The sequence below is a fragment of the Indicator indicator genome, chromosome 3 (assembly GCF_027791375.1).
Source record: "Indicator indicator isolate 239-I01 chromosome 3, UM_Iind_1.1, whole genome shotgun sequence".
Taxonomy (NCBI): Eukaryota; Metazoa; Chordata; class Aves; order Piciformes; family Indicatoridae; genus Indicator; species Indicator indicator.
In genome coordinates, this window is record NC_072012.1 from 44650079 (window position 1) to 44677910 (window position 27832).

Sequence of the window (27832 nt, forward strand, 5' to 3'; positions counted from 1 at the left end):
TGATTGGGACAAAAATAAATAAGAGAGTAAAATGCATTGTTAGCGGATTTATGTTGCAAAGCTGAAAGTAAACAACAGGTGCATGTCTCCTTGTTGTGGTTTAAGCTTTCCTGGAGTCCAAAAGCCCAGATGGAACAGATGTAGATTGCCTCTCCTCTTTTTTCCTGGTAGGGTAAAGGAGATTAGGCAGGAGAAAAGAGAGGTAAAATCATGAAAGAAAGAAGTAAAAAGTTCAGTTCAACAAAATATATGTGGCATTAGAGTAAAAGGAAAGTTACAAAGGTATAAGGAAAAAGGGTAAATAAAAATATACATAAAACCAGGCCCAGCTGGCATAGGATTCTCTAGATGCAAATGTGGATTCTCTTTAGATGCACTTCTTAGGAGCTGGGATGCAGCATTGGGATGGAGCATTGGGATGGAGCAGTCAGGATGGAGCAGGCCCCACCACGTGGTTACAGGAGCAGCAGGAGCAGCCTCTGGGGCTGGCAAGGAGCAGGAGCAAGAGGAAGGGACAGGAAAACATCTCCCCTTAAATAGGCTTGGGTGGACAGGAAGGGGGAGTGCAATAGACTTTGACCTGGGGACCCCCTTCCCCTGGCAGGGGGGACCAAGTCTCTGCCCACCTGGGTCAGGTTTCTTTGTCCACTTGGGGGCTAGGTACTTTTCAGGGGCTGGGTGTAACCTGACACACTCCTTCAGGTACTCAAACCCATGTTTTAGTAAAACATGCTGTAGCTTACTTAGTGCTCTAGTAGTTCCTGGTGTCACTGCATCCTAGACCAAAGGAGAACCAAAGAATCTCACTAATTAATGTTTGTTTATATTTTTTTTTCCCTTTAGATGTCATCTCTTTCTTCTACTTTACCTGAAGTGCACTACTTAAAACTCTCTGCAAGAACAGGGTAATAGGGAAGAGAACACATAAGGTTTATCCAACAAGCAGATATGACGTTCCTTTCATTAGTTTCAAAGAAGAGTTCCAAAATAAATAATAAAAAATAAATTACTAACTGAAAAAAAAAGAAAAGAAAGAAAGAAAATGGAAGCAAAACCTCCCCCTTTCCTCTCAGCATCTCTGTCATCAGAAATTTGGCAGTAGTGCACATCCAAAGCTTTTATCAAAGGAAGCCACTCATTTTTTTACATGATTCCATCTGTTTTATTGTAAAATACTAGGCATTTAAGTATTTACTGTGTATGTATTTCTTTTACAATGTGTAAGTCTTATGTAAATGGAATATAAATATGATTTTTTTAAGAATAAAATCTATGGTACATGGGGTCTCAGTGCAAACATTGACATTACGGTGTCAATAACGCTGTTTGTATCTTTCCATTCCACCATTTTTACAGTTTTTTGGATTGTAACAGTCAAATGAATATGTTTAGCAGAGTTAGAAGCTTCAACATGATCCTCCTGAGGAAAAATTAAAAAAAAAAAAAAAAGAAAAAAAATCTGTCAATATTTAAAGCTGAACATCTGCCTCTGATGATGTATAGCAGAATGATGTAACCTGGAACTGGAGCCGAAATGGACCTCTAAAGACAAAAAGGAAATGCTAAGGTATCTTATAAAGAAGCACTATGATGGCTCAACTCTTAAAAAAAAAACAAAACAAAACAAACCCAGAAGAACTGTTTACAAAAAAAAATAAAAATAAAAAATAATAAAAAATATTTAATAAAACGTGATTTATACAAAACAAAAAATAAAATATTAAAAAAAAAAAAAAAAACAGAAAAACTTTCTTCTATGTTACCCTGCGGACCAAGAAGAATCTTGCTTTACCGAGAGCCACCTTTTCGTTCCAGGACCTTCAGACACCAGCCAGCACTGGGAAATGAAATCTAATATTTGCACAGGATCAGATTCTTATTTCCAGATGTATTCAACACAGAGAAAAAGAAAGAAAAAAGAGAAAGAAAGAAAAGAGAAGCCAACCCCCCCACCATTTCTTCATTGTAACAGGGCATTAGACAGGCTCCTGTCTAACGCTATGCTTTTAGCCAAGATGGCCTTGCTGAGACTTCACAGAAGTCAGTTTTATCAGAGGAAATAACTGAAAGACAGAGTGATTAATATATGGTGTATAAAAGTTTAGAAGAGCAACTATTACCTGCTGTGGCTTTATTTGGTGGTGTTATTGTTGTTTATTCTTTGTTTAAGTGGGAAGTTTCAAAGTAAGACCTACTTAATAGTCATTTATCTACTTGCTATTTTTCTGCTGCTTGATCTTAGCTCAAGACCTGTCTTTTAGTTATTTCTTTTAGCAGTTTGATCTGCAATGTTTGCACGTACATAAACATTTGTTTTTGTCTATTTTTCATTTGGCAAACTTCGGTCAATCGGATGGTGAAAGATTTTTTTCTCCCCCAATGTCAATAAAAAAAGAGAATTCAGTGCTATTTGTGTTTATAAGTCTATTAAGCTTGGTACATCACAGTGTCACAGTATATCAAAGGTTGGAAGGGACCTCCAGAGATCATCGAGTCCAACCCTGCCTGCCAAAGCAGGATCACATGGGGTAGTCCACACAAGAATGCATCCAGGTGGGTTTGGAAAGTCATAGAATCGTAGAATCATAGAATCAGTCAGGGTTGGAAGGGACCACAAGGATCATCCAGTTCCAACGCCCCTGCCATGGGCAGGGACACCTCACACTACATCAGGCTGGCCAGAGCCTCATCCAGCCTGGCCTTAAACACCTCCAGGGATGGGGCCTCAACCACCTCCCTGGACAACCCATTCCAGGCTCTCACCACTCTCATGGGGAAGAACTTCTTCCTCACTTCCAGCCTGAATCTCCCCACTTCCAGCTTTATTCCATTCCCTCCAGTCCTATCACTACCTGATATCCTAAAAAGTCCCTCCCTTCCTTCTTTCCAGAGAAGGAGACTCCACAAACCCCCTGGGCAGCCTGTTCCAGTGCTCTGTCACCCTCACTGGAAAGAAGTTTCTCCTCATGTTGAGCTGAAATCTTCTATGTTCTAGTTTGAACCCATTGTTCCTTGGCTTATTACTGTGCACATAGTAACGCTGAGATCGTTTGGATGCCAGATCCTTCTCCTAGCTAAGCAGAAGGCAGGTTTTTGCCACCAGCAGGTGTGAGTCACAATGGATTTATTGGTCAGGATCTGCCACGAGAGGGAGCACAGAGCTTGCTGATGGGCGAGATGTGATGGCTTGGGTTAGCACGCAACCGTATAGAGACGTGGTGGTGGCGACTCTTCTACCTACACCTCCTCGGGCTGAACTGACATCGCTGCTGATGTTCCTCCTTCTCCTTCCTCAGCCTCCTTGTGGTTTATTTTATCCCAGAGTGCCACAAATACAAACAGCATTTCGAGTGGTTATAGTATCGTTGGAATATGCTTCCCTTGTAAAAAGCCAACTCCTGTTTCACAGAATTGCTTTTTCAGCCCTCATTGTCACAGCCCAGGCTTAAATTCAGGGGGCAGTGGGGAATTAAGTTGGGGAAAAGAGGAAGCAAAGTCTTGCAACCACAACTGCAAGCATCCTGCCCCAGGAGCAACGCCTGTGAAACAAGGACTTTTCCATACTGTGCTGTTGCAGTAAGGTGGCTTTTTTTCTTGGTCTGTTTTTTCTGAATGCTGATGAATTTCCCAGGGCATTCCTGGAATCCTCCTCATTACCAGTGCAGCTGCAGAGTAGAATCATAGAATTGTTAGGGTTGGAAGAGACCTCAAGGATCATCCAGTTCCAACCACCCCCTGCCATGGGCAGGGACACCTCACACTACATCAGGTTGCCCAGAGCCACATCCAGCCTGGCCTTAAAAACCTCCAGGGATGAGGCTTCCACCACCTCCCTGGGCAACCTGTTCCAGTGTCTACCACCCTCATGGTGAAGAACTTCTTGCTAAAAGCCAATCTGCATCATTTCTAGTTTAGCTCTATCCCCCGTAGTCCTATCACTACCTGACACCCTAGAAAGTCCTTCACCAGCTTTCTTGTAGACTCCCCTTCAGATCCTGGAGTACACCTGACCACTCTGCTCCTACCACTCTTTTATCCCAGCCTTGATCTTAAATGATTCCCCAGCCCCACCCACCCCCCCACCCCACCCCACCCCCCCCCCCCCCCCCCAAAAAAAAAAGGCAAACAAAAGGTAAAGAAAAAAAAGCTGAGGCTTCCTCAGAAAGCAGCAGACTCATGGAGACACCTTAGGAATGCTGACTATTCGAGATCTCCACAAGCACCTCAGAGGACAAATAGACGTTTCTTCTCAATATTAGGATGAGCAAATAGCCCTCCAGAAAAGTAAGTACCTTAATATCCATAACTAATATTGGTAATCCATTACTACTTAGATTTGTTGGGGTTTTTTTAAGCCTGATATTAATTTTTTCTTTCTTAAAGACAGCCCCAAACTAGAAAACAGGTTACCTTTCCTTACAAATGAAGAAACTGGTGTAGGAACATAAGAAATCGTTGGGAAAACTATGTAAGATCTAGGAAATTCACAGTCTCACAGTATATCAGAGGTTGGAAGGGACCTCCAGAGATCATCAGGTCCAACCCCCCTGCCAGAGCAGCATCACTTAGGGTAGTCTGCACAGGAATGCATCCAGGTGGGTTTGGAAAGTCTCCAGAGAAGGAGACTCCACAACCCCCCTGGGCAGCCTGTTCCAGTGCTCTGTCACCCTCACTGGAAAGAAGTTTCTCCTCATGTTGAGGTGAAATCTTCTATGTTCTAGTTTGAACCCATTGTTCCTTGTCTTATCACTGTGAACCACCCAAAAGAGCCTGGCCCCCTCCACTTGACACCCACCCCTCAGCTATTGAGAGACATTGATCAGATCCCCTCTCAGCCTTCTCTTCTCAAGACTAAACAGCCCCAGGGCTCTCAGTCTCTCTTCCTAGGGGAGATGCTCAAGTCCCCTAAGCATCCTCATGGCTCTCTGTTGGATTCTCTCCAGCAGTTCTCTGTCTCTCTTGAACTGGGGAGCCCCAAACTGGACACAGGATTGCAGGTGTGGTCTCACCAGGGCAGAGTAGAGAGGTAGAAGAATTTCCCTGGACCTGCTGGACACACCTTTGTTGGTACATCCCAAGATCCCATTGGCTCTCTTGGCCACAAGAGCACATTGTTGTTCCAAATTAATTCTCTTCCAAATACCAAATTAATTCTCTTCTCCTACATTCAATTGCAGCATGTTTACTAGGAAGCTTGTACTCTCATAAACTAGTTCCCCTCCCATGCTTCTGCAATTACAACATGATTTATGCAGCTGGGAATGCTACAGCAAACACACAACAGCTCAGCTTTCATCCTACACAAAAGTGGTGGTCACACACCTTGTGGCTGTGCCACAGTTTCTCTGTGGTAAGAGGCCTGCAGTTTCTCACTGACTAAAAAAAAACCCCAGCACATCAGTGACAGATCACAACACCTCTCTTGCCCTGATGGGCATGGGTTGCTGAGTGCAAAATGGAAAAATACTCAGCAATCTCTGCAAGGCATAATTTAGCATGGGCCTCCTATTCAGGGAGTCAGAGTTGTCAAGGTTGGAAGGGACCTCAAAGATCATTCAGTTCCAACCCCTCTGCCATGGGCAGGGACACCTCACACTGCATCAGGTTGCTCAGAGCCACATCCAGCCTGTCCTTAAAAACCTCCAGGGATGAGGCTTCCACCACCTCCCTGGGCAACCTGTTCCAGTGTCTCACCACCCTCATGGTGAAGAACTTCTTCCTGACATCTAATCTAAATCTCCCCTCCTCTAGCTTGGATCCATTTCCCATCACCCTATCACCACCTGACACCCTGAAAAGTCCCTCACCAGCTTTTTTGTAGGCCCCCTTCAGACACTGAAAGGCCACAATAAGTCTTCTGGGAGCCCTGCAGCCCCCATTGAGGGACGGACTCTGCCTTCAGCCATGCAGAGTGGGACTAGGATGTCTCGGGGGAGCTGCGGGGCTGGGATGTGCAAGTGGAGCTGGGGAGCTGGGATCTCCCAAGGGAACTGAGGAGCTGAGATATCGCAGGGGAGCTGCAGAGCTGGGATGTCCCGGGTGAGGTGCAGGGCTGGAATCTCCAGAGGGAGCTGCAGGACAGGTCATCTTTGGCAGCGAGGACGCAGGAAGCCTTTGCCACCAGGCTGCCGCTGTCTGAAGGTCTGACAAGCGAAGCCCTCGCAGCACCCCGGGGCCAGGAGTCGGCAGAGTCCGGGCGGGTGGCTGCAGCCCGGCTGCTGTCGGGAGCCGGGAGCAAGCCCCAGAGCCCCAGGCGAGGATCCCCAGCGCATCCCGGCAGCCCTCCCCGCCCCGCACCAGCCCTTATTTGGCTGCTTTCGGCAGGCGCCGTCGCTGCCGCTTCCCTCCCCCGCCCCCGGCGCCGCTTCCCGTCCCGGGCGGCCGCGGTGCTAAGGGCCAGAGGCGGCCGCTCCAAGGCCCCCGCCGGGGCTCGAATTGCGCTCACTCGATGTGCTCGGCCCGTCCGGAGCCCTCGATGGTTTTGGCTCTCCAGCGCTGCTCCTTCTCGGAGATGTCGTTCTGCGGAGCGAACCCGGCCGTCAGCGGCGCCCCGAGCAAGCCCCCAGCAGCCGGAACGGGGGTCCAGGGTGCTGACTGCTGTACACCATCAGCACCGTGAACAGGGGACCGTGGCAGGCACGGAATCATGGAATGTTAGGGGTTGGAAGGGATCTTGACAGACCATCCAAAGTCAAACACCCTACCCCCCACCCTCCCCCCCGCCAGAGCAGGATCACACAGGGCAGGTCACACAGGACACAGCCAGGTGGGTCTGGAATGTCTCCAGAGGCAAAGACTCCACAACCTCCCTGGGCAGCCTGCTCCAGGGCTCTGGCACCCTCACAAAGGAAAAGTTTTCCCTTCTGTTCCCGTGGCACCTCTTCTGCTCCAGCTTGCAAACAGAGAAGCAGGAGGAAGCAGGCAGGCTCCCAGCCTGGACAACCCAGCAGAGTCTTTAACACCACCTTTTCATCTCCTTTTCTCCTCCCCAAATTATCAGCACCTCTCCCTCCAAGGATATCTGAAGTTCGTGCTGGTTTTTGTGAGGGGGAGGAGAGCAGCAAAAACAGCTGGCACAGGGCTGTTCTACCAGGCAGCTGCTCTGAGCAGGCACCTCAAACCCTGCCCTAAAAGGGGGCCTCAACACCTGCTCTGCAAAACCACCCACCAGGTTGGAAAACACCTCTAAGATCCTCAAGTCTTCTACCCAATGCTTGCAGGACCTCCAGACCATGTCCCCAAGTGCCACATCTACTTGGTTTTTGAACACCTCCTCCCTGGGGGTGTTGCAGGCCAGGCTGGATGAGGCCTTGAGCAGCTGAGCCCAGTTGAGAGGAGTCCCGGCCCGTGGTGGGGAGGTTGGAGGAGATGAGCTCTGTGGTCCCTTCCAACCTAGGTCATTCTATGGTTGGTGGCACGTTCCTCTACCCTGTGCTGCAAACAGGGCTCATCCTACAAGTGGAAACCCTTCTTGGGAACAAAGACAAGGCTGGCAGCCTTCACAGTGCTCTTTTCCTTGACCCTGGGTAGGATGAGAGCCAGGGCCACAGCAACTTTAGAAGTTCTCATAGCTCATATCCCTTCCACCTTGGCTGGATTAGAGCTGGTGTTTCCTTTCTCTGAACTGCCCTGCTGGGAACAGGAATGGACTTCACATCTCCTGCAGACTTGCTGGCTGACAGGTGGGACAGCCTAGGTAGAAAAGATGCCTCCTACCACACTCACATGCTTTAATCCATCCCACTTTTCCCATGCAGAAGTGGGTGGGAACCAAAGTCCTCTTGGGAAGAAGCCAAAACAATCCCTCAGACACTGCCATGTTTGCTCCTTGTAATTTCTTGCCATGTAGACATGCCAGGATGAGCCAAACTGAGCCAGTAACACACAAAAGGCTGAAGCAGAAAGAGGTAAAGGTTTGGATGGCAGCAGCTTGGACAATGCTGGTTTCACTGAAGAAGCTTCACATAATTTGCTGGGAAGAGGCCTACTCTGCCCCTGCATTGTCCCCTCCACCAGCCTTCATCCACCATCTCGATGTGTGTGATGGTGTCATCAGGATCAAAAGAGATCTCATCATCTCCATCTGCCAAAAAAAGACCTCACGAGACAGTGATAATGCAAACAAGACAGTGACAATGCAGGGATAACCCCAGAGAGAGATGGTTTCACAGCCTGTCTGCCACCCTCCTCAGGAGCAGCACACAGAACAAATATCCTGAGAACCCTCAGAGCCCAGCTCATCCCACCCCCGTCAAACAGCACAGCTAAAGCTGAGGAGCATCAGTTCAGCTCCAGCTTCTTCAGAGCCCACAGCAGCCCTCTCTGTTCCAGCAGATACTTGCTGCAGCCCAGCTTCCTATGCTGCTGATCTCACACCTCAGAGCAGGGCAAGGGGGTGGGAAACAACCAAGTCTCACAGTATCATAGTATCAAGTGTATGAGAGGTTGGAAGGGACCTACAGAGATCATCAGGTCCAACCCCCTGCCAGAGCAGCATCACTTAGGGTAGTCTGCACAGGAATGCATCCAGGTGGGGTTGGAAAGGCTCCAGAGAAGGAGACTCCACAACCCCCCTGGGCAGCCTGTTCCAGTGCTCTCTCACCCTCACTGGAAAGAAGTTTCTCCTCATGTTGAGGTGAGATCTTCTATGTTCAAGTTTGTATCCATCGTTCCTTGGCTTATTCCTGTGCAACACCCAAAAGAGCCTGGCCCCCTCCACTGGACACCCACCCCTCAGCTATTGAGAGACATTGATCAGATCCCCTCTCAGTCTTCTCTTCTCCAGACTAAACAGCCCCAGGGCTCTCAGTCTCTCTTCCTAGGGGAGATGCTCAGGTCCCCTAAGCATCCTCATGGCTCTCTGTTGGATTCTCTCCAGCAGATCTCTGTCTCTTTTGAACTGGGGAGCCCAAAACTGGACACAGTATTCCAGGTGTGGTCTCAGCAGGGCAGAGCAGAGGGGGAGAACCACCTCCCTAGCCCTGCTGGACACACCTGTCTTGATACACCCCAGGATGCCATTGGCTCTCTTGACCACAAGGGCACATTGCTGTCCCATGCAGAATTGCTGTCCACCAGCACTCCAAGGTCTTTCTCCATGGAGCTGCTTTCCAGCAGGGCAGCCCCTAACCTGTTGTTATTCCTCCCCAGATGCAGGACCCTGCACTTGTCCTTACTGAACTTCATGAGGATTACCTGCACCCAGCTCTCAGCCTGTCCAGATCTTGCTGGATGGCTGCACAGCCTGACAGATGCCAGCCAACCCCCCAGTTTTGTATCATCAGCTAGCTTGCTGAGGGTCTCCATCAGATGAAACCTTCTGTGTTTCCAAATCAAGTCTCATGCTGCTTTCCAAGAGGAAGATGTTTAAACCACCAAAAGTTGGAATCTTCCCAGCACTGCTGAGGGTGTAAGCCACCATCTCCCTATTGTACCAACCCCAGCCAGCTCACAGGGTCTCTCCCCACAGCCTGGGTCACAACTCACCTCCTTGGAAATCGTAGAGAGCCACTGCACAGGTCCCAGAGCCCTCCATCTCATAAACATTGTCTGTGTCCTCTGCAGAAGACAAGATGGGCAGATAAGAAAGAGGCAGAAAGCAGCCATGTAGGGTATGGTCAGCACCACCCTGCAGCCAGCTGTCAGCCTTGGTGTGACCCTCATCCAGACCCTGTCAACCAGGAGAGATAGGCCCTGCATCAAAGCAAGGTATGGCCTCCCACCTTCTCTTGCAAGGAGAGAGGCAGGCTCCTGATGCTTCATATTCCTCTCCCAATTCCTGTCTTCACTTACCACCTCCAGTACAAATGAAGTTGTGACAGAATCACAGAATTGTCAGGATTGGAAGGGACCTCAAGGATCATCCAGTTCCAACCCCCCTGCCATGGGCAGGGACACCTCACACTAGAGCAGGTTGCCCAGAGCCACATCCAGCCTGGCCTTAAACACCTCCAGGGATGAGACTTCCACCACCTCCCTGGGCAACCTGTTCCAGTGTCTGACCACCCTCACAGGGAAGAACTTCTTCCTGACATCTGATCTAAATCTCCCCTCCTCCAGATACTTTCTAGAGCCCAGCATCCCATGCTGCTGATCTCACAGCTCAGAGCGGGGCAAGGGAGTGGGAGACAGCCAGGTCTCCATCATCACGAGCTGCTACCCTGACCACAGTAGCCCTCAGCAAACAAATTCCCTCTGGAGCCTGTCCCACACAACCAGTGAGGTGTGTAGGCAGCTAGGAGCTCCCTGAGCCCTGGCCTTTTCCATCAGTACTCACCCAGGTAGGGCTGGCTCTGGCTGGGCTGTGTGGGGAGGATCTCCTCATAGTCTTCACCTCCATCTCCTCCATCTCCTCCATCATCATAGATGGCATCTGGCTTTTCCAAGGGTGCTGGCAGCTCCTCATAGTCAGCTCCTCCACTGGTACCATCACAGTAGTCAGAGGGCTCCTCTAGGAGCTCCTCATAGTCCCCACCAACATCCAAACTCTCACTGTAGATGGGCTGATCCTGGCTGGGGATCTGGCCCAGCTCCTCACTCAGATCTGCTGGTCTTGGTGGCAAAACAGGTGGTGTTTCCTCATCCTCCCTTTTGGCCTCCTGCCACAGAGTGAGGAAGTGACAGGAGAGCCACCTGCAGACATCCCACTGCAGACAGCTCTCCCATGGCTGCACAGCACCCAAGAGCAGGGATCCTGCTCCACTGCAGCTGCCTTTAGCGCTGCCATGACATTAACGGAGCATTGTCCTCTGCTCCATGGGGAAACACCTCAGCTGCTAGGCCTGTGCTGAACTGGCACCTGGCACTGCTGTGCAGACCCTCATGGCTCATGAACCTGGGCTCAGGGTGCTGACACAGCACTCACACACTCCAGGAGCCTGCCTGATGATGTAAGGTGCTGTGCAGCCATGTCCCATCACCATACCCCAGTGCTTCGCACCTCACCCCTTCCTCTCCCATTTGTGACTGCACCTCACCTCTTCCTGCAGGGCTGAAACACAGCCCCTCAGGTGCCATCCTCTCTCCTGCTCCCTGTCCTGGCTGTCCTCAGCCCACCTTGGTACCTGTTCTTCTTGTGACACAGGCCTGTCTTGGGCAGCGTTCCTGGGCACCCTTGCTGGCACAGCTGGTGCAGCAGGCACAGCTGGTGCTGTGTGGTTCTTCTGTCTCTGTGGGATGTCCTGCTGGAGGAAAGCCATCAGATCCCCTCAGTCCCTCTGAATGAGGTCCAGAGCTGTGTTTGTTCCCATTCCCAACAGAGCAACTCAGAAAATTGTCACCCTGGCTGAAATCTCTTCCAGCTCCCACAAACCTGCCCTAGGAACTGGACACCAGCAGGACTGTAATAATTAGAAGGGGGGAGGGAAAGGAGGTCTGTTGAAAGTGGTCTCAAGGAGAAGTGACCTCTGGAGATTATCTAGTTCAACCCCTCAGCTAAGACAGGGTCAGCTCTAGCAGACTGCTCGAGGTGGGTTTGGAATAGCTCCATGGACGGAGACTCCACCACCTCTGGGCAACCAGGAAGCACTTTACTGGTAGAGCCTCATCTGCACACTGAATGCAGAAGGAAGGCTTGTAAAGGTGAGGGTTTGGGTACAATCTCCAGCAGGGAGAAGCCCAAGTGCAGGCTGCCAGGCTGGCAGCACTGGAGAGGTGCAACCACCTCTGGTTGCAGGCACCATAAGCAAGGAGGAGCCTGGGCAAAGCACAGGGGGCACAGCTGGGTGCAGGCAGGGCCAGCAGGGAAAGCCCAGTGCCTGCTGTGAGGCTCACCAGCTGCAGGGAAGCACTTCAGGCAAGAGATTGCTGCCAAGAGACCAGGCAGAAGAAGATGGAGCTGCGTGTCCCTGAGGAGCAGCCTGCTCCACACACCTTGGAGGCTATGGCATGGTGGCCAGGGCTCACCTGTAGTGGAGCTGCCTGGCGCCTCAGCCTCTCCTCCTGGGCCTGCCTCCTGCTCTCCTCCTCTGCTGCCTTTGCCATGTTTTCAAAGCGGGACCGCAGGCTGCTGGTGCCACCAGAAGCTCCTGTGGAGAAGACAGCTGAGCAAGCCTGCCCAGAGGCTTCCTTTCTACCACCCCAAGCAGCCAGGGGGAAAGGCAGACCTCTGCCTTCTCCCAGAGGAACTTCCAGTTCAGCCACCTTCTGCCCCTCAGTGAGGGTTAACCCATGTCCCACTACAGCAGACACCTGCCAGGGTGCTGCTAGAGGCACCTTGAGCCCCACAGCTTCCCCACCAAGCCCAGCACCAGTGCTCCGTTTCTCACCTGCCTCCTGTGGTCTTGTCTTCTCATAGGAGGAGGTGGGAGCTGCCATCTCGTCAAAGCCTGCAGCACTCTGCAAGAGGAAGAGGATGAAGTGTCCAGCTTTTGGTCAAAGCCAGGGATGAGATCCCCTGCTGGGTCTGGCACAAGCTTTGTCCCCAGCTGTGCTCATTATCTGCAGCCTCCCTGCACTGTGGGAGTGCTGCTGCCCTCCAGCCAAGGGCAGGGGCTGCACCTGCTGGAGAGTGGCACCCCAAGGGCTGAAAAGGCTGCATGGAGCCAAACAGAGGAGGCTGCACAGTGGTGATGTGACCTCTGCATGGGGCAGCAAGGTTGGGCACTCCAGGCAGAAGCACTCACTGGTAACATGGAAAGGAACCTGGCAATCCACCACCTCCTGAGGCCCAGGGCATCTATCCCCTGCATTCTGGTCTCCCCAGGCTGCATTCCTCTGCACCTCCATGGACAGTGGCCTCAGCCTTGCAGAGCTGTGCAGTGAGCTGTGAGTGCAACCTCATCTCCACCTATGAAGCCTCTCCTCTGGCAGCAGTAATGAGCAGGAAGCAATTGCAGGGTGCAGCATGTGGAGTCTTACCTTATCCACCCTGTCCTTCTGGACCCCATAACGACCTCCAAATCCCTTGGCATAATCTGTAAGAGAGAAAACAAACAAAACCAAAGGGGTGGGGGGACTATTTGCTAATGTTTTCTATTCTGTGTGCACCTCTGGCATCACAATGCTGTGAGCAGTGAAACGACTCAGCTTTGCCTGCATCTTCCTGCACATGGAAGTAAAGAGCGGGAGGCAAGACAGGCAAAATGCTCTGGGCAGCAGCTCTTCTACAGAATCACAGAATGCATCTGGTTGGAAGAGACCTCCAAGTTCATCCAGTCCAACCTTCAGCCCAGCACTGAAGGGTTGACACTAAACCATGGCCCTAAGCGTCAGGTCCACAAAGCACTCGAGTACCTCCAGGGATGGTGACTCCAGCACTGCCCTGGGTAGACCATTCCAATGTTTGAGAACCCTTTCAGTGAAGAAATATTTCCTAGCATCCAGCTTGGACCTCCCCTGGTGTAGCTTGGAACCATTTCCTCTGGTCCTTGACACCAAGGAGAAGAAGGACACCTGTCACTTGACACCAAGGAGAAGAGGTGTCCCTTCAGGTAGCTGTAGAGAGCAATGAGGTCTCCCCTCAGCCTCCTCTTCTCCAGACTGAACAACCCCAGCTCCCCTAAATGCTTCTTATAACCCAGATGCTCCAGGCCCTTCTCCAGCCTCCTTGCCCTTCTCTGGACACACTCCAGCCCCTCAATGTCCTTCTGTAGTGAGGGGTCCAGAACTGAACACAACACTCGAGGTGTGGCCTCACCAGTGCTGAGCACAGGGGGATGATCACCTCCCTGTCCCTGCTGGCCACAGTGTTTCTGACCCAAGCCAGGATGTCATTTGCCTTCTTGGCCACCTGGGCACTGCTGACCCATGTTCAGTCAACTATCAAGCAATACCCCCAGGTCCCTCTCCAAGTTGCACCTTTCCAACCACACATCCCCACATCTGCAGCTTACCTTGAGGCTGTTGTGACCCAGGTGCAGGACCTGGCACTTGGCCTTGTTGAACTTCACACAATTAGCCTTGGCCCATGGGTCTCACCTGTCCAGATCCTGCTGTAAAACTTCCCTGCCCTCTGGCAGATGGACACAGCCACCCAGCTTGGTGTCATCTACAGAATTCCCAAGGGTGCACTCAATCCCCGCACCCAGATCATTGATAAAGGTGTTAAAGATGACAGACCCCAGCACTGAACCCTGGGGGACACCACTAGTAACTGGGTGCCAGCCATTCTTAGGACTGATCCCTCATCCCTTCAGCACAGTGCAGGGGGCTTCAGTGCCCTGCACTGGCAAAGCTGCCCCCCAGGGCACTGGGGTGAGGAGCCAGCCATGCCAGGCAAGAGCAGTGTGGCTGTGCTTGTTTGTGGTAGTTTCAGGCTGCTGTGCCTTAAACATTTTCCACAGATCTTGAACAGAAAGTAGTAGACTGTAAATAAATCACCATTGGGTGTAAAAAGGAAAACAATCACAGACTCACAGAATCAACCAGGTTGGAAAAGACCTCAGAGATCATCAAGTCCAACCCATGACCTAATACCTAACACCTCCTGAAAACTAAACCATGGCTCCAAGTGCCACATCCAAGCTTTTTTTGAACACCTCCAGGGATGGTGACTCCACCACCTGCCTGGGCAGCACATTCCAATGGCAAATTACTCTTTCTGTGAAGAACTTTCTCCTCACCTCCAGCCTAAACCTCCCCTGGCGCAGCTTGAGACTGTGTCCTCTTGTTCTGGTGCTGGTTGCCTGGGAGAAGAGACCAACCCCCACCTGGCTACAACCTCCCTTCAGGTAGTTGTAGACAGCAATGAGGTCTCCCCTAAGCCTCCTCCTCTCCAGACCAAACAAGCTCAGCTCCTTCAGCCTCTCCTCATGATAAGCTCTAAACAATCCCACTGGATAGACTACCAACAAAGTTGGTTTAGACTAACTTTCTCTCTCTCCTTTGGCTTCCTCCACTCTGGCTGGTGCTTCTGCTGGCTTTTTCCTGACCTTGGCTGCATTGCTTTCTTGTGACTAGGTACTAACAAACAACTCTCTGCTCTTCCCTCAGCTCTAGCATGCATGGGGGGGGAGGGGGAAAGAAGCAGGAAAGGGGAAGCTATTAGTAGCCTCCCCCCACCCCCCACCCTCCCAGTTTGTCCAGGGGGGTTCTTGTGCTGTTTATTAATTGTAAATACCTATAAATATGTGTAAATATTGGATATTTTCTACATATTCATTGCATTCCATTGTAGATTGTGGTTTTGCTTGCAAATAACAGCTTTCATTTGCTTCCAGCTGAGCCTGCCTGGCAATTCAATGCTGGGGGAAATTTTCAACCCACCACCCTGCTGAAGTTAGACAGCACTGCAGCCACTCTGAACCTGCTGTGCCTCACTCCCCTGTGCTCAGCTCTTGCCAGAGCCTCTGAGCAGGAGCACACTGCACAGGGAATCACCACCTGCTTCAGGGATCTGCATTCCACGTTGTGATCGTTTTAAGACTGTCTTTTTAATTTTTCTTCACAAAGTTTGAGCAGAGAAAGTGAAAGAGTGTAAATAAATCACTGTTGGGTGTAAGAAAGCAAAATAATGATTATTCTAAACACTTCCAGTGGAGAGAGAGAAATGTGTAAGAATCTCTACTCAAAACAAGGTTGGGGAGTTGGGCAGTCTCAGCTTGCTCAACTTCTGTGTGCCTGCTTCTTCTTTTCTGGCTGAAGAGAACACACTGACCTGGACAAGCTAAGTCTAACAGCCTCTCTGCTTCTTGACTCTCTGCCTTCTGCCAGGGGGGCCTGGGGGGATTCCTTCTGGCTGGGGGGGGGAGGCCCCTTGGGGGAAGCAAAGGCAGCTTGGTTGTGTTTTTCTGTTGATTGTGCCTATTTGTAAATGTTGTGAATAGTGTATATTTGTACATATTCATTGCATTTCATCATAGATTGTAGATTTGCTTGTAAATACAGCTTCATTTGCTTCCAGACTGAGCTAGCCTGGTCGTTGTTGGTGTGGGAGGGGGATTTCAGCTCTCACACTGTTACACATGCCCCCCACCCAGCCCAGCAGGCACCTCCTCTGGCAGAGTTTGCCCTCCTGCTCTGAGTTCACAAGGTCCCTGCTGCTCCACCACATGCTGGCTCTCTGGCAAGCATGAACCATTAGCTGGAGGGGCTGTGTGTGCTCCAAGAAAGCTGTGCTGCCACTTCTAGCTTTGTCCTACCTGTCTGGGAAGCATGAGGCTGGATTTCCTCCTGATGGTCCCAGCCAAGGGCGCTCTTGTCCTGACGATCCCTCTGGACCCCAAACTTCCCACCAAAGCCCACAGAGTAGTCTTCAGCCACAGTGATCCAGATCATGGCATGGAAGAGAAGAGGTAAGGGAGGGAAAGAGAAGTGGCAGTACTGTCAGCTCAGGGACAATAAGTTCTCCCTTCCCAGAACTTGGGAGAAAGCCACAGAGCAAGGCAAGATATTCCAGTGGTGGCTGCAGCCACAGCCCTTTCTCCTCCCTGGGACACTCACCTGCTATTAGCACCTGCCTGGGCTGCCCCTGCCCCCTTTCTTTGGTGACACACTTCCCAGGACATCCCTGTGCCCACAGAACTCTTCATTTAGGCTGATCTTCCTCCAACAGCCTCACAGCTTGCCGTGGCTTCCCTCAGCCTTCAGCAGGCAGTGGACACCCCACATCTCGCTGAAACTTCTCCACTGCTCATGCAAAAACCCAAGCACAGTGCCCCACAGCCTCCCTAAGCTCCAGTCCTGCTGCTGGCCTGCTGCTCTGGGCTCCCCAGCTCACCTTTCTGTGAGTCGTGCTTCTCTGCCTGGCTCTTGTAGTCGAATCCCACAGCTGCTTTGTCCACCTTGTCCCTCTCCACACCATAACGGCCACCAAAGCCCTTGGAGTAATCTGAGGTGGTGGTGCATGGAGTGAAATGCTGCCCCAAGGGGGCTGGCTGAGGGGAGGAGCACTGGGGAGAAGCACCAGAGAGGGGGAGAAGCAAGCATCAGGGAGGGGGAGATAGGTACAAACATCAGGGAGGGGGAGATAGGTACAAACATCAGGGAGGGGGAGATAGGTACAAACATCAGGGAGGGGGAGATAGGTACAAACATCAGGGAGGGGGAGATAGGTACAAACATCAGGGAGGGGGAGATAGGTACAAACATCAGGGAGGGGGAGATAGGTACAAACATCAGGGAGGGGGAGATAGGTACAAACATCAGGGAGGGGGAGATAGGTACAAACATCAGGGAGGGGGAGAAGCAAGCACCAGGGAGGGGGAGAAGCAAGCACCAGGGAGGGGGAGAAGCAAGCACCAGGGAGGGGGAGAAGCAAGCATCAGGGAGGGGGAGAAGCAAGCATCAGGGAGGGGGAGAAGCAAGCATCAGGGAGGGGGAGATAGGTACAAACATCAGGGAGAGGGAGAAGCAAGCACCAGGGAGGGGGAGAAGCAAGCATCAGGGAAGGGGAGAAGCAAGCATCAGGGAAGGGGAGAAGCAAGCATCAGGGAGGGGAGATAGGTACAAACATCAGGGAGGGAGAGAAGCAAGCATCAGGGAGGGGGAGATAGGTACAAACATCAGGGAGGGGGAGAAGCAAGCATCAGGGAAGGGGAGAAGCAAGCATCAGGGAAGGGGAGAAGCAAGCATCAGGGAAGGGAAGATAGGTACAAACATCAGGGAGGGAGAGAAGCAAGCACCAGGGAGGGGGAGAAGCAAGCATCAGGGAGGGGGAGAAGCAAGCATCAGGGAGGGGGAGAAGCAAGCATCAGGGAGGGGGAGAAGCAAGCATCAGGGAGGGGGAGAAGCAAGCATCAGGGCGGGGGAGATAGGTACAAACATCAGGGAGGGGGAGATAGGTACAAACATCAGGGAGGGGGAGATAGGTACAAACATCAGGGAGGGGGAGATAGGTACAAACATCAGGGAGGGGGAGATAGGTACAAACATCAGGGAGGGGGAGAAGCAAGCATCAGGGAGGGGGAGAAGCAAGCATCAGGGAGGGGGAGAAGCAAGCATCAGGGAGGGGGAGATAGGTACAAACATCAGGGAGGGGGAGAAGCAAGCATTAGGGAGGGGGTGATAGATACAAACATCAGGGAGGGGGAGATAGATACAAACATCAGGGAGGGAGAAAAGCAAGTGGCAGAGAGGGGGAGAAGCCACAGGGATGATGCTATAAAATCAAGGGGATTTGGAGGGGACAGGAGATGGCAGGCAGCACCACGAGGGCCACTGAGGATGAAGTCCCATGGGGACAGGTGCACAGGGTAAGAATGGGCCATGGCAGCAGGAGGGCCTGAGAGCCAGGGGCAGCAGGAGACACAGCAGGCTGAGGGGGCAAGGAAGAAAAGAGACATGCCAAGGGCAGCTGGGGAGGCAGTGGGAGCCCAGCCACTCAAGGTAAGACCTGAGCACTACCAGCCTGGGCATCCCCCCCTCAGGCATCTCCAGGGCAAGGATTTCAGCCTGGCAGAGGTCTGGCAACCTCTGCAAAGATTTGTGAATACTGAGCCCTTGAAAGCACAGTAGAAATGGCAACCCTTTGTTGCACAGCTTACACCTGCTCTGGCAGAACCTTAGCTCTACAAGGACATTACTGGCTCTGGATGCTACAGCAAGGGCAGAAGCTTCCACTTCTGGAGCCATGCTCCAGCTCTCCCCCAGACTGTGTCTGGCACTTTGGACCATGATGTGACAAAGGCACAGCACCTCTTCCTCACAATTCCCTTTTTCCATCTCCTACTCATGTACCCTGCCCTACGTGAGCCTGCCTTGGCAGGGGGGTTGGACTGGAGGATCTCTGGAGGTCCCTTCCAACTTCACCACTCTGGAATTCTGTGACTCATTAATTCGGCTTTTCCCTAAGGAGTGCCTCATCCCTGATTGATGTCTAAGGAATTTTAGCCTCCATCCTAGCTAGCTGTTGGCTGCACAGAAACTGTTTCCTTTGAGAGACCTTCTCTGCAGCTCCCTTTCCAAATCCTGCCCTTCAGGAGGAGGAGATGATGGAACCCTGACCCTACTCCTGCAGATCTGCATTTCACAGGATGAAGCTGAGGCTCCTCCAGAAGACTGTGATCTAGAGGACTATGCATGAAAAAACATTTTGCATTCAAGACTGACTCTCTGTCTCACAGAGAAGATTGAACCTTAAGGATGAAACTGTAAGTCCTCAACTTCTCTTAAAATTAACTGAATTAAATAGGCCACAGTGAAATGGACCATCCAAGCTGCTGTTCTCAGCAAATATTAATTTTTATGGCTGTTACCTTGATGCTGGGGTTTCCAGTATGGGAAAAAACAAAACAAAACAAAACAAACAATCCCCAAACCCCCTGTTTCTAAAGTTTTCAGAGTCACCAGAGTTCAGTGACGGGTTGGGGATAGCAAAGGAGGCAGTGCCACAACAGACAGCAGAGGGGCTTGGGAGCAGGAGAGGAGCTGGGCAAAGTGTCAAGAGGCCACATGTGCCATGGACTTGCCTTTCTGGGACGAGTGTTTCTCCACCTCACCCTTGTATTCGAAGCCCAGAGCTGACTGGAACAAGAAGGGGAGGATGTCAGCTGTCCTAAGGGCCATGCTGGGTCCCACCCACCCTGCTCCACGGGCTGGGCTGGGCTGGGCTGGGACTCTGCTCTCTGGCTGCTCTTGGGCTGCTCCAGGCTTCCTCAGCCTCTCACACCACCCCTGCTGGCCCTGGGGCAGTGTGCCCAAGAAGGAGGCCTCACAAGGAACCACACACTCCAGGTAGAGCGACAAGATCCCAATCCCAACCCTGCCAGCAGGCAAGGCAGCTGGGCAACATCTGACACCAGGCTGGGCAGGGGAGGGACAGCACCCTGCTGTCACCACCCAGTCCTGCCATGGCCAGACACTGTGCATGGACCGGTCTGGAGGTGCAAAACCCCACAGCCCCCTGCACAGAGCAGTGCAAGAATGCCAATGCACAGCAGTGTCAGCAGAGTTCACAAGTGCCACATTTGGCACCATTGCCCTGTGTGCAGGGGGTGAGCATGCATGGCATGCCTAGACCTGCACCCACCAGCACCTGTCAAACTGCAGCCACCACCTTGAATGCAAGCAGAGTGGTTTAGGGGCTGAGCACAGGCCAGAGGCAGATGCTTCAGGTCCAACACACCTTGTCAGCTCGGTCCCGCTGGACTCCAAACTTCCCCCCGAAGCCCTGGGCTGCATCAGTCTGTGAGGAGTGCTTCCCAACATCAGCCACGTACTCATGGCCCACAGCACACTGAGGAGAGAGACAGAGTGACACAGGCACCCACAGTCAGCCTGGCAGGGTGACACAGACCTGGGCACCACACAACTGCTCTGCCCTGCTGCCTCGGCCACGAGGTGACAGGTCCAAAGTGACCACGCTGGTGGTAGCAATGCCTTCCTCTCAGCCTCTGCTCTGAGACCTGGAATGCAGCTTCAAGGACAGCCAGCCCACACAGCCAGCCCCCAGCCCACACAGCCAGCCCCCAGCCCACATGAACAGCCCCCATCCCACAAAACCAACCCCCCCATCCCACACAACCAACCCCCCCAGCCCACACAACCAGCCCCCAGCCCACATGAACAGCCCCCACATCCCATACAACCAGCCCCCAGCCCACACAACCATCCCCCCCATCCCACATGAACAGCCCCCCCATCCCACACAACAGCCCCCAGCCCACACAACCATCCCCCCATCCCACAGAACAGCCCCCCATCCCACACGAACAGCCCCCATCCCACACAACCAGCCCCCATCCCACACGAACAGCCCCCATCCCACACAGCCAGCCCTAATCCCACATGAACAGCCACCCATCCCACATGAACAGCCCCCACACCCCATACAACCAGCCCCCATCCCACATGAACAGCCCCCATCCCACATGAACATCCCCTTGATCCCACACAACCAGCCCCCATCCCACATGAACAGCCCCTTGATCCCACACAACCAGCCCCTTGATCCCACACAACCAGCCCCTTGATCCCACACAACCAGCCCCCATCCCACACAACCAGCCCCCATCCCACACAACCAGCTCCCATCCCACACGAACAGCCCCTTGATCCCACACAACCAGCCCCTTGATCCCACACAACCAGCCCCCATCCCACACAACCAGCTCCCATCCCACACAACCAGCCCCCATCCCACACAACCAGCCCCCATCCCACACAACCAGCCCCCATCCCACACAACCAGCTCCCATCCCACATGAACAGCCCCTTGATCCCACATGAACCAGCTCCCATCCACACAACCAGCCACCCCCCGACCCCCCCTTTCAAATAACAGATTCACAGAAACATTCAGGTTGGAAAACACCCTCAGGATCACCAAGTCTAACCCACAACCCTACTCTACAAGGTTCACCCTTAAGCCATATCCCCAAGCAGCACATCCAAACCACCTTGAAACACATCCCCAAGGAAAACAGTCCTTGGGGACTCCACCCCCTCCCTGGGCAGCACATTCCAATGCCTGAACACTCTTGCTGTGAAAGACTTCTTTCTAATGTCCAGTCTAAACCTACCCAGTAGCTTAAGGCACATCCCACACAAGCAGCACCCCCATCCCACACAACCAGCTCCCCATCCCACGCAGCCAGCCCCCATCCCACGCAGCCAGCCCCCATCCCACGCAGCCAGCCCCACTGCCAGCTTATGAAGCAAACCATGGGATGCTGAATGCCTGCTGTTCCCAAATGCCACCGCAGTGGTGAACAATCCCAGGGGGCAATGGAGGAGAAAAGTGCAGCTGGCCATGCACAACCAAAACCCCAAAGGTTGGCAGCTGCCCCCTAATTTGTGTGTCAGAGAGTGAGGCTCAGCAGAGCTGGCTGAGATCACCCTTCACAGGCCAGGCCAGAGCCCTGCTGCCTGAGGTGGTGTGGCCAGGGATCACACATGGTCCTCAGGACAAGGGGCCAGAGGCTGAGTGCTTGGAACATCCTAGTCAGACTGCACAAAGACCAAGGAGCTGCTCAACAAGAACATCCTGGAAGGGGCCTGATTGTAGCTGCTCCCCTCTGGTCTGTTTCCCACCCTGACATCATTCACACCTTCCCTAACCCTACCTGGTTAATCTTACTGCAATCCAATCACCTCATAGCTGAGAAGAAGAAAGCATTAACTGCTGGAAGGTGCAGGATGGTGATTATCAGAAAACATAATCCAGATGTGATGTGACAACAAAAGAATATGAGCTAGAGCCTTATCCTGGGGGAGATGCAACAGAGGTCTATAGTAGAGCAGGTGAGGAGAAGATTCTGAGTCCTTTACTGGAGGAGAGGGTTCTGAGTCCTTAATTCTCCAAGCACAAGCAGGGAGGCACCAAACTGAACTGCTCTGCAGCAGGTTTGGAAGCAGTCATGGGAAAGTCCTTCACATGGGGAGTGTTGTGAGGAGGTTGCAGAGACAAATGATGCAAAGGAGTTCAAAGAGGTTCTGCAGACCATGGGCAAGGTAGACCTGAGAGACTGCACAGCCATACCAACTCTCCATGCCCTCCCTTCGGGGTCAGGCCAGTAAACAGGGCTGCTCTTCCCTTTATAAGACAAAGATCTTTCTCCACTGGGACCCAAGGAAGCCCTCCACAGCTGTTACCTTATCCATCCGGTCCCGCTCTGTGCCAAATTTGCCCCCATAGCCATAGGAGGCCTTGGGGCCAGTCTCCAGCTCCTTCTTCTTGATCACCTCATGTTCCTCTGACACCTTGCTCCTCAGCTGATGGATGCTGGTGAGACAGAGAGAGTCAGGGCAAGTCTCTGTGGGATGGTGCAGAACCATGCAGCCACCTACAGCACCCCTGTGCCACTGTAGCAGCCAGAGCACAGCCCAGAGCAAGACATAAACCTGGCCTGATGCCAAACCTGGCGACAGATGCACATGGGCAGTCACTGCAGTGTGGCAGGAGATGCTGCTGCCTGGCAGTGGGCTCAGTGGGTGACTCTGGACACCACCCTGCAGTCCCCATTGAGGGATGGACTCAGCCTTCATCCCTGGGTGTTGCAGCGCACAGAGTGGGACTGGGATGTCCCAAGGAAGCAGCAAGGCTGGGGTGTGCCGGGGGAGGTGCGGGGCTGGGATCCCCCAAGGGAGCTGAAGGGTTGGAATCTCCCAAGGAATCTGTGGGGCTGGGATGTCCCGGGGGAGATATAGGGCAGGGATATCCCAGGGAAACTGCAGGACAGCGAGGATGCAGGAAGCCTTTGCCACCAGGCTGCCGCTGTCTGAAGGTCTGACAAGCGAAGCCCTCGCAGCACCCCGGGGCCAGGAGTCGGCAGAGTCCGGGCGGGTGGCTGCAGCCCGGCTGCTGTCGGGAGCCGGGAGCAAGCCCCAGAGCCCCAGGCGAGGATCCCCAGCGCATCCCGGCAGCCCTCCCCGCCCCGCACCAGCCCTTATTTGGCTGCTTTCGGCAGGCGCCGTCGCTGCCGCTTCCCTCCCCCGCCCCCGGCGCCGCTTCCCGTCCCGGGCGGTCGCGCTGTTAAGGGCCACACGCGGCCGCTCCAAGGCCCCCGCCGGGGCTCGGACCGCACTCACTCGATGTGCTCGGCCCGTCCGGAGCCCTCGATGGTTTTGGCTCCCCAGCGCTGCTCCTTCTCGGAGATGTCGTTCTGCGGAGCAAACTCAGCAGTCAGCAGCGCCCCGAGCAAGCCCCCGGCAGCCGGAACGGGGGTCCAGGGTGCTGACTGCTGTACACCATCAGCACCGTGAACAGGGGACCGTGGCAGGCGCGGAATCATGGAATGTTAGGGGTTGGAAGGGATCTCGAAAACCATCCAAAATCCAACATTCACCCCCCACCCTCCCCCCCACTAGAGCAGGATCCCCTAGAGCAGGTCACACAGGAACACATCCAGGTAGGTTTGGAATGTCTCCACAGGAGACTCCACAACCTCCCTGGGCAGCCTGCTCCAGGGCTCTGGCAGCCTCACAGGGAAAAACTTTTCCTTTCTGTTCCCGTGGCACCTCCTCTGCTCCAGCCGGCACCCAGTGCCCCTTGTCCTGTCGCTGGACATCCCTGAGCAGAGCCCGGCTCCCTCCACTCACCACGAAGTCAGGGTCAGTGTCCCAGTCGTCTCCCTGAGCCTCAACCTTCACCGACACGTCGTGGCCCACAGCTGCTTTCCACATCTGCACAAGCAGGACGTGATGTCAGAGCACAGCAGGCACGGACAGGGGGCTGGAAGGGACCCTGCATGACACCTGCCCTGCTGCCCCTCTGTCATACAGCACAGGGCACCACAGAGCAGCCACTCTCGAGCCCTCACATCTCTTTCAGCACAGCAGAGGGGTTTTAAGTGTAAATCCAAGCCTTCATGCACATTGACTCCACAGTTTCCAGGCACCCCCTGTGCCTGGGAACTGGGGCTACCACCCACCTACCAGGGTCAGCATTTCCAGCCTGTGCTGCTTTTTCTGTGCTGTGGAGACTGCTCCCTGCTTTAAGCTCCCTTCTGCAAGCACACCAGAGGCCATAGCTTGCTCTGCCACCCTGATATGGTTCTTTTTTTTGCACCTGAGGTTGGACTCCTCAAGTCTTTTGCCTGCTTTCCAACCTTTTAATCACTGCTTAGTGTGGTGGAGACGGTTCAGAGCAAAGCCCTGTGCTGGTCTGGCAGTGCTGGTACAGCAGAGCCTCTGCTGGTTTGTGTCTTATGGTTAAAAAAAAAAAAAAAAAAAAAAAGAGGAAATTAGGCTAAAATCATGAAGTCTGCAGGGCTGAGAAGGCTGAAGCTGTGGTGATAGGGCTCACAAAGGCTGTCCAAAGAGGCCTGGAGGAAGCAACATGCCCAGGAAGAGGAAGTTAAATAAAAGTGAGGTGAAATCTAACCCCCACCATTCAATTTCAGGGGTGACACTGGAACAAAAAGCCCCAAAATGAGAGACACAAGAAAGATTAGGTGGCTTGGCTGTCCCTGTAATCATTCCCAGCAGGCTCTCATGTCCCACCACCTGTTACTGGCCCCAGATTATTCTTGCTGTCCCCCAAAGCAGCTTTTCACCGGGCAGAGGGGAAGGCTACAGCCTACAGGAGGTGCAAGTAAAGACTGGACTGCTGAGCCCTGTTTCACCTCACTGCAAACATCACACAGACCTGAGAACAAGCAAAGAGGAGGGCTGAGAACTTCTTTGTGGTGGTTCCTCACCTAGCAGCCCACGTGTATTGTGTCCACAACCACACAGCAGCTAACAAACTGGCCCCATTAGAATCACAGAATTGTTTTGGTTGGAAAAGCCCTCCAAGATCATTGAGTCCAGCCATTGACCTAACACCACCATGGCCACTAAGCCATGTCCCAAAGTGCCATGGCCAAACGTTTCTTGAACACCCTCCAGGGATGGTGACTCCACCACCTCCCCGGGCAGCCTGTTCCAACCCCTCACCACTCTTGCAACAAAGAAATTTTTCCTCATCTCCAACCTAAACCTCCCCTGGCACAATTTCAGAGCATTTCCTCTCATGCTATCACCTGATACTAGGGAGAAAAGACCAAGCCTCACTTCACTCCAACCTCCTTTCAGGTAGTTGTAGACAGCAATGAGGTCTCCCCTCAGCCTCCTCTTCTCCAGACTTCTCCAATTCCCTCAGCTGCTCCTCACCAGCCCTGATCTCCAGATCCTTCTCCAGCTTCATTGCCCTTCTCTGGACCTGCTCCAGGCTGCCCCTGGGAAGAATGTGCCACACTGGCAGCAGTCTCAGGACAAACTGAATACAGCTGATTGCAAACAGAGGAGCAGGAGGAAGCAGGCAGGCTCCCATGGACAACCCAGTACAGTCTAACACCACCTCTACATCTCCGTTTCTCCTCCCCAATTTATCAGCACCTCTCCCTCCAAGGATATTTGAAGTTTGTGGTTGGTGTTTGTGAAGGAGAAGAGAGCAGCAAAAACAGCTGGCACAGGGCTGTTAACCAGGCAGCTGATCTGAGCAGGTGCCTCAAACCCTGCCCTAAATGGGGCCTCTCCACCAAGTTGAAAAACACCTCTAAGATCCTCAAGTCTTCTACCCAGTGCTTCCATAATCTCCAGACCATGTCCCCAAGTGCCACATCTACATGGTTTTTGAACACCTCCAGGGTTGGTGACTCAACCACCTCTCTGAACAGCCTGTTCCAACCCTTCACCACTCTTTCCATAAAGAAATTCTTCCTCATGTCCAACCTAAACCTACCCTGGTGCAACTCGAGGTCCTGTTGTTAGTTACTTGGGAGAAAAGGCCAACACCAGCTTCATTCCAACCTCCTTTCCAGGTAGCTGTAGAGAGCAATGAGGTCTTCTTAGCCTACTCTTCATGCTAAACAACCCCAGCTCTCTCAGCCTCTCTCCTCATAGGACACATTCTCCAAACCCCCAAACTCCTCAACACCAGCACCTCAATGTCTTTCTTGGGCACTGTGGTGCCCCAACCTGAACCCAGCATTCAAGTTGGAGCCTCACCAGAGCCCATTGCAGGGGCACCATCACTTCCCTGCTCCTTTCCTGATCCAGAGCAGGATGCTGTTGGGCTTCCTAGCCATCTGGCTACATTGCTGGCTCATGGAATCATGAAAAACCTTGACTGTAATCTCAGCACAAGGCTCCCGACAGCCTCTAAGTCAGGAGCATCAGCCAGAGTGGCAGCTCAGCCCTTTAGCTTGTCCCATTGTCCCCCTTGCCTTGGTGCAGCCATGCTGAGTGACTCAGATGTGGTGAGCAACCTGGTCAAGTGTGAGGTGCCCCTGCCCATGGCAGGGAGGTTGGAACTAGCTGACCCTTGAGGTCTTTTCCAACCCTAATAATTCTATGATTCTATGATCCTTTAGAGCCTTAAACATAAAAACCACAAATGCTGACCACAGCACAGGCTGAGGAGCAAATGCTCAGCACCTCTAACTCACACAAGCTGCCTCAGGAAGGAGCTCTCTTTGCCTACCAGACCCCATTTTTTTTTCTTTTCTGGGGGCGTTTGTTTCTTGCCTTCAAAACCCACTCAGCTCTCTTACCTTCCAATGCTGACCACAGCTCCTGCTGGCAAACTTGCTGCTCTCTGCTCAGGCACCTGTTGCTTGGTGGCAGCTCTTGGCCAGCTCTCTGCTCAAGTTCCTGTTTTCACTTCAGCTGTCTCCACTTCCTGCACCCCAGCCCCCAGCTGGGCTCCAGCCACCAGCACCAAACCCTCCCCTGGTGCTGTGGGGAGGCTGACGCAGCGCAGGCTCACTGCTGGCTCCAGGAGCAGTGCTTGATGGGGCACAGCTATGTCTCTTAGAGTGAAAAAAGCAGGCTGGGGTCATCATTTTCAGCTCTTCCTCCTCCCCAAAAAACATTCTGCTCTGAGACTACAAACAAGTAAAAAGGCACAAAAGGTTTTTAGATCTCAAAAAAAAAAAAAAAAAACACCCCCCAAAAAAACCCTGAGCAGTTTCAACTCTTGACACCCACCTCTCAGATATTGATAGACCTTGAGAAGGTCTTCTCTCTAAACAGCTCCAGGGGCTCAGTCTTTCTTCATAGCAGAGATGTTCAAGTCCCTTCCTCATCCTCATAGCCTCTGCTGGACTCTCTCCAGCAGGTCTCTGTCTCTCTTGAACTGGGGAGCCCAAAACTGGACACAGGATTCCAGGTGTGGTCTCAGCAGGGCAGAGTAGAAAGGAAGGAGAATCTCCCTAGCCCTGCTGGCCACACTTTGCTTGCTGCACCCCAGGATGCCTTTGGCCGTCTTGGCCACAAGGGCACATTGCTGTCCCACACAGAACTTGATGTCCACCAGCACTTCAGGGTCTTTCTCCGTGGAGCAGTTCTTCAGCAGGACAACCTCTCTGATGCCTGGTGTTGTTCCTCCCCGATGCAGGACTCTGCACTTGTCCTTCTTGTAATTCATGAGGTTCTCCTTCACCCAGATCTGATGGTGGTCCTGGAGAAGGTTTGCCACAGCAGCATGATAGAATAGAATCAAGAAGGCTGGAAGAGACCTCAAAGATCATCG

At 52.7% G+C, this 27832-nt stretch overlaps 1 protein-coding gene across 1 annotated transcript; it reads right to left on the minus strand.

Moving 5' to 3' along the window:
- Window positions 1-7946: 7946 nt before the first annotated feature.
- Window positions 7947-24009, minus strand: LOC128980937 (hematopoietic lineage cell-specific protein-like). Its single transcript, XM_054399540.1, is given in 14 exon segments — window positions 7947-8083; window positions 9487-9558; window positions 10277-10598; window positions 11064-11216; window positions 11917-12026; window positions 12267-12336; window positions 12859-12914; window positions 16080-16190; window positions 16658-16768; window positions 19347-19401; window positions 20003-20113; window positions 22471-22600; window positions 23407-23480; window positions 23917-24009. Coding segments are annotated over 14 exon segments (1596 nt in total). The 5' UTR covers window positions 24001-24009.
- Window positions 24010-27832: the final 3823 nt, after the last annotated feature.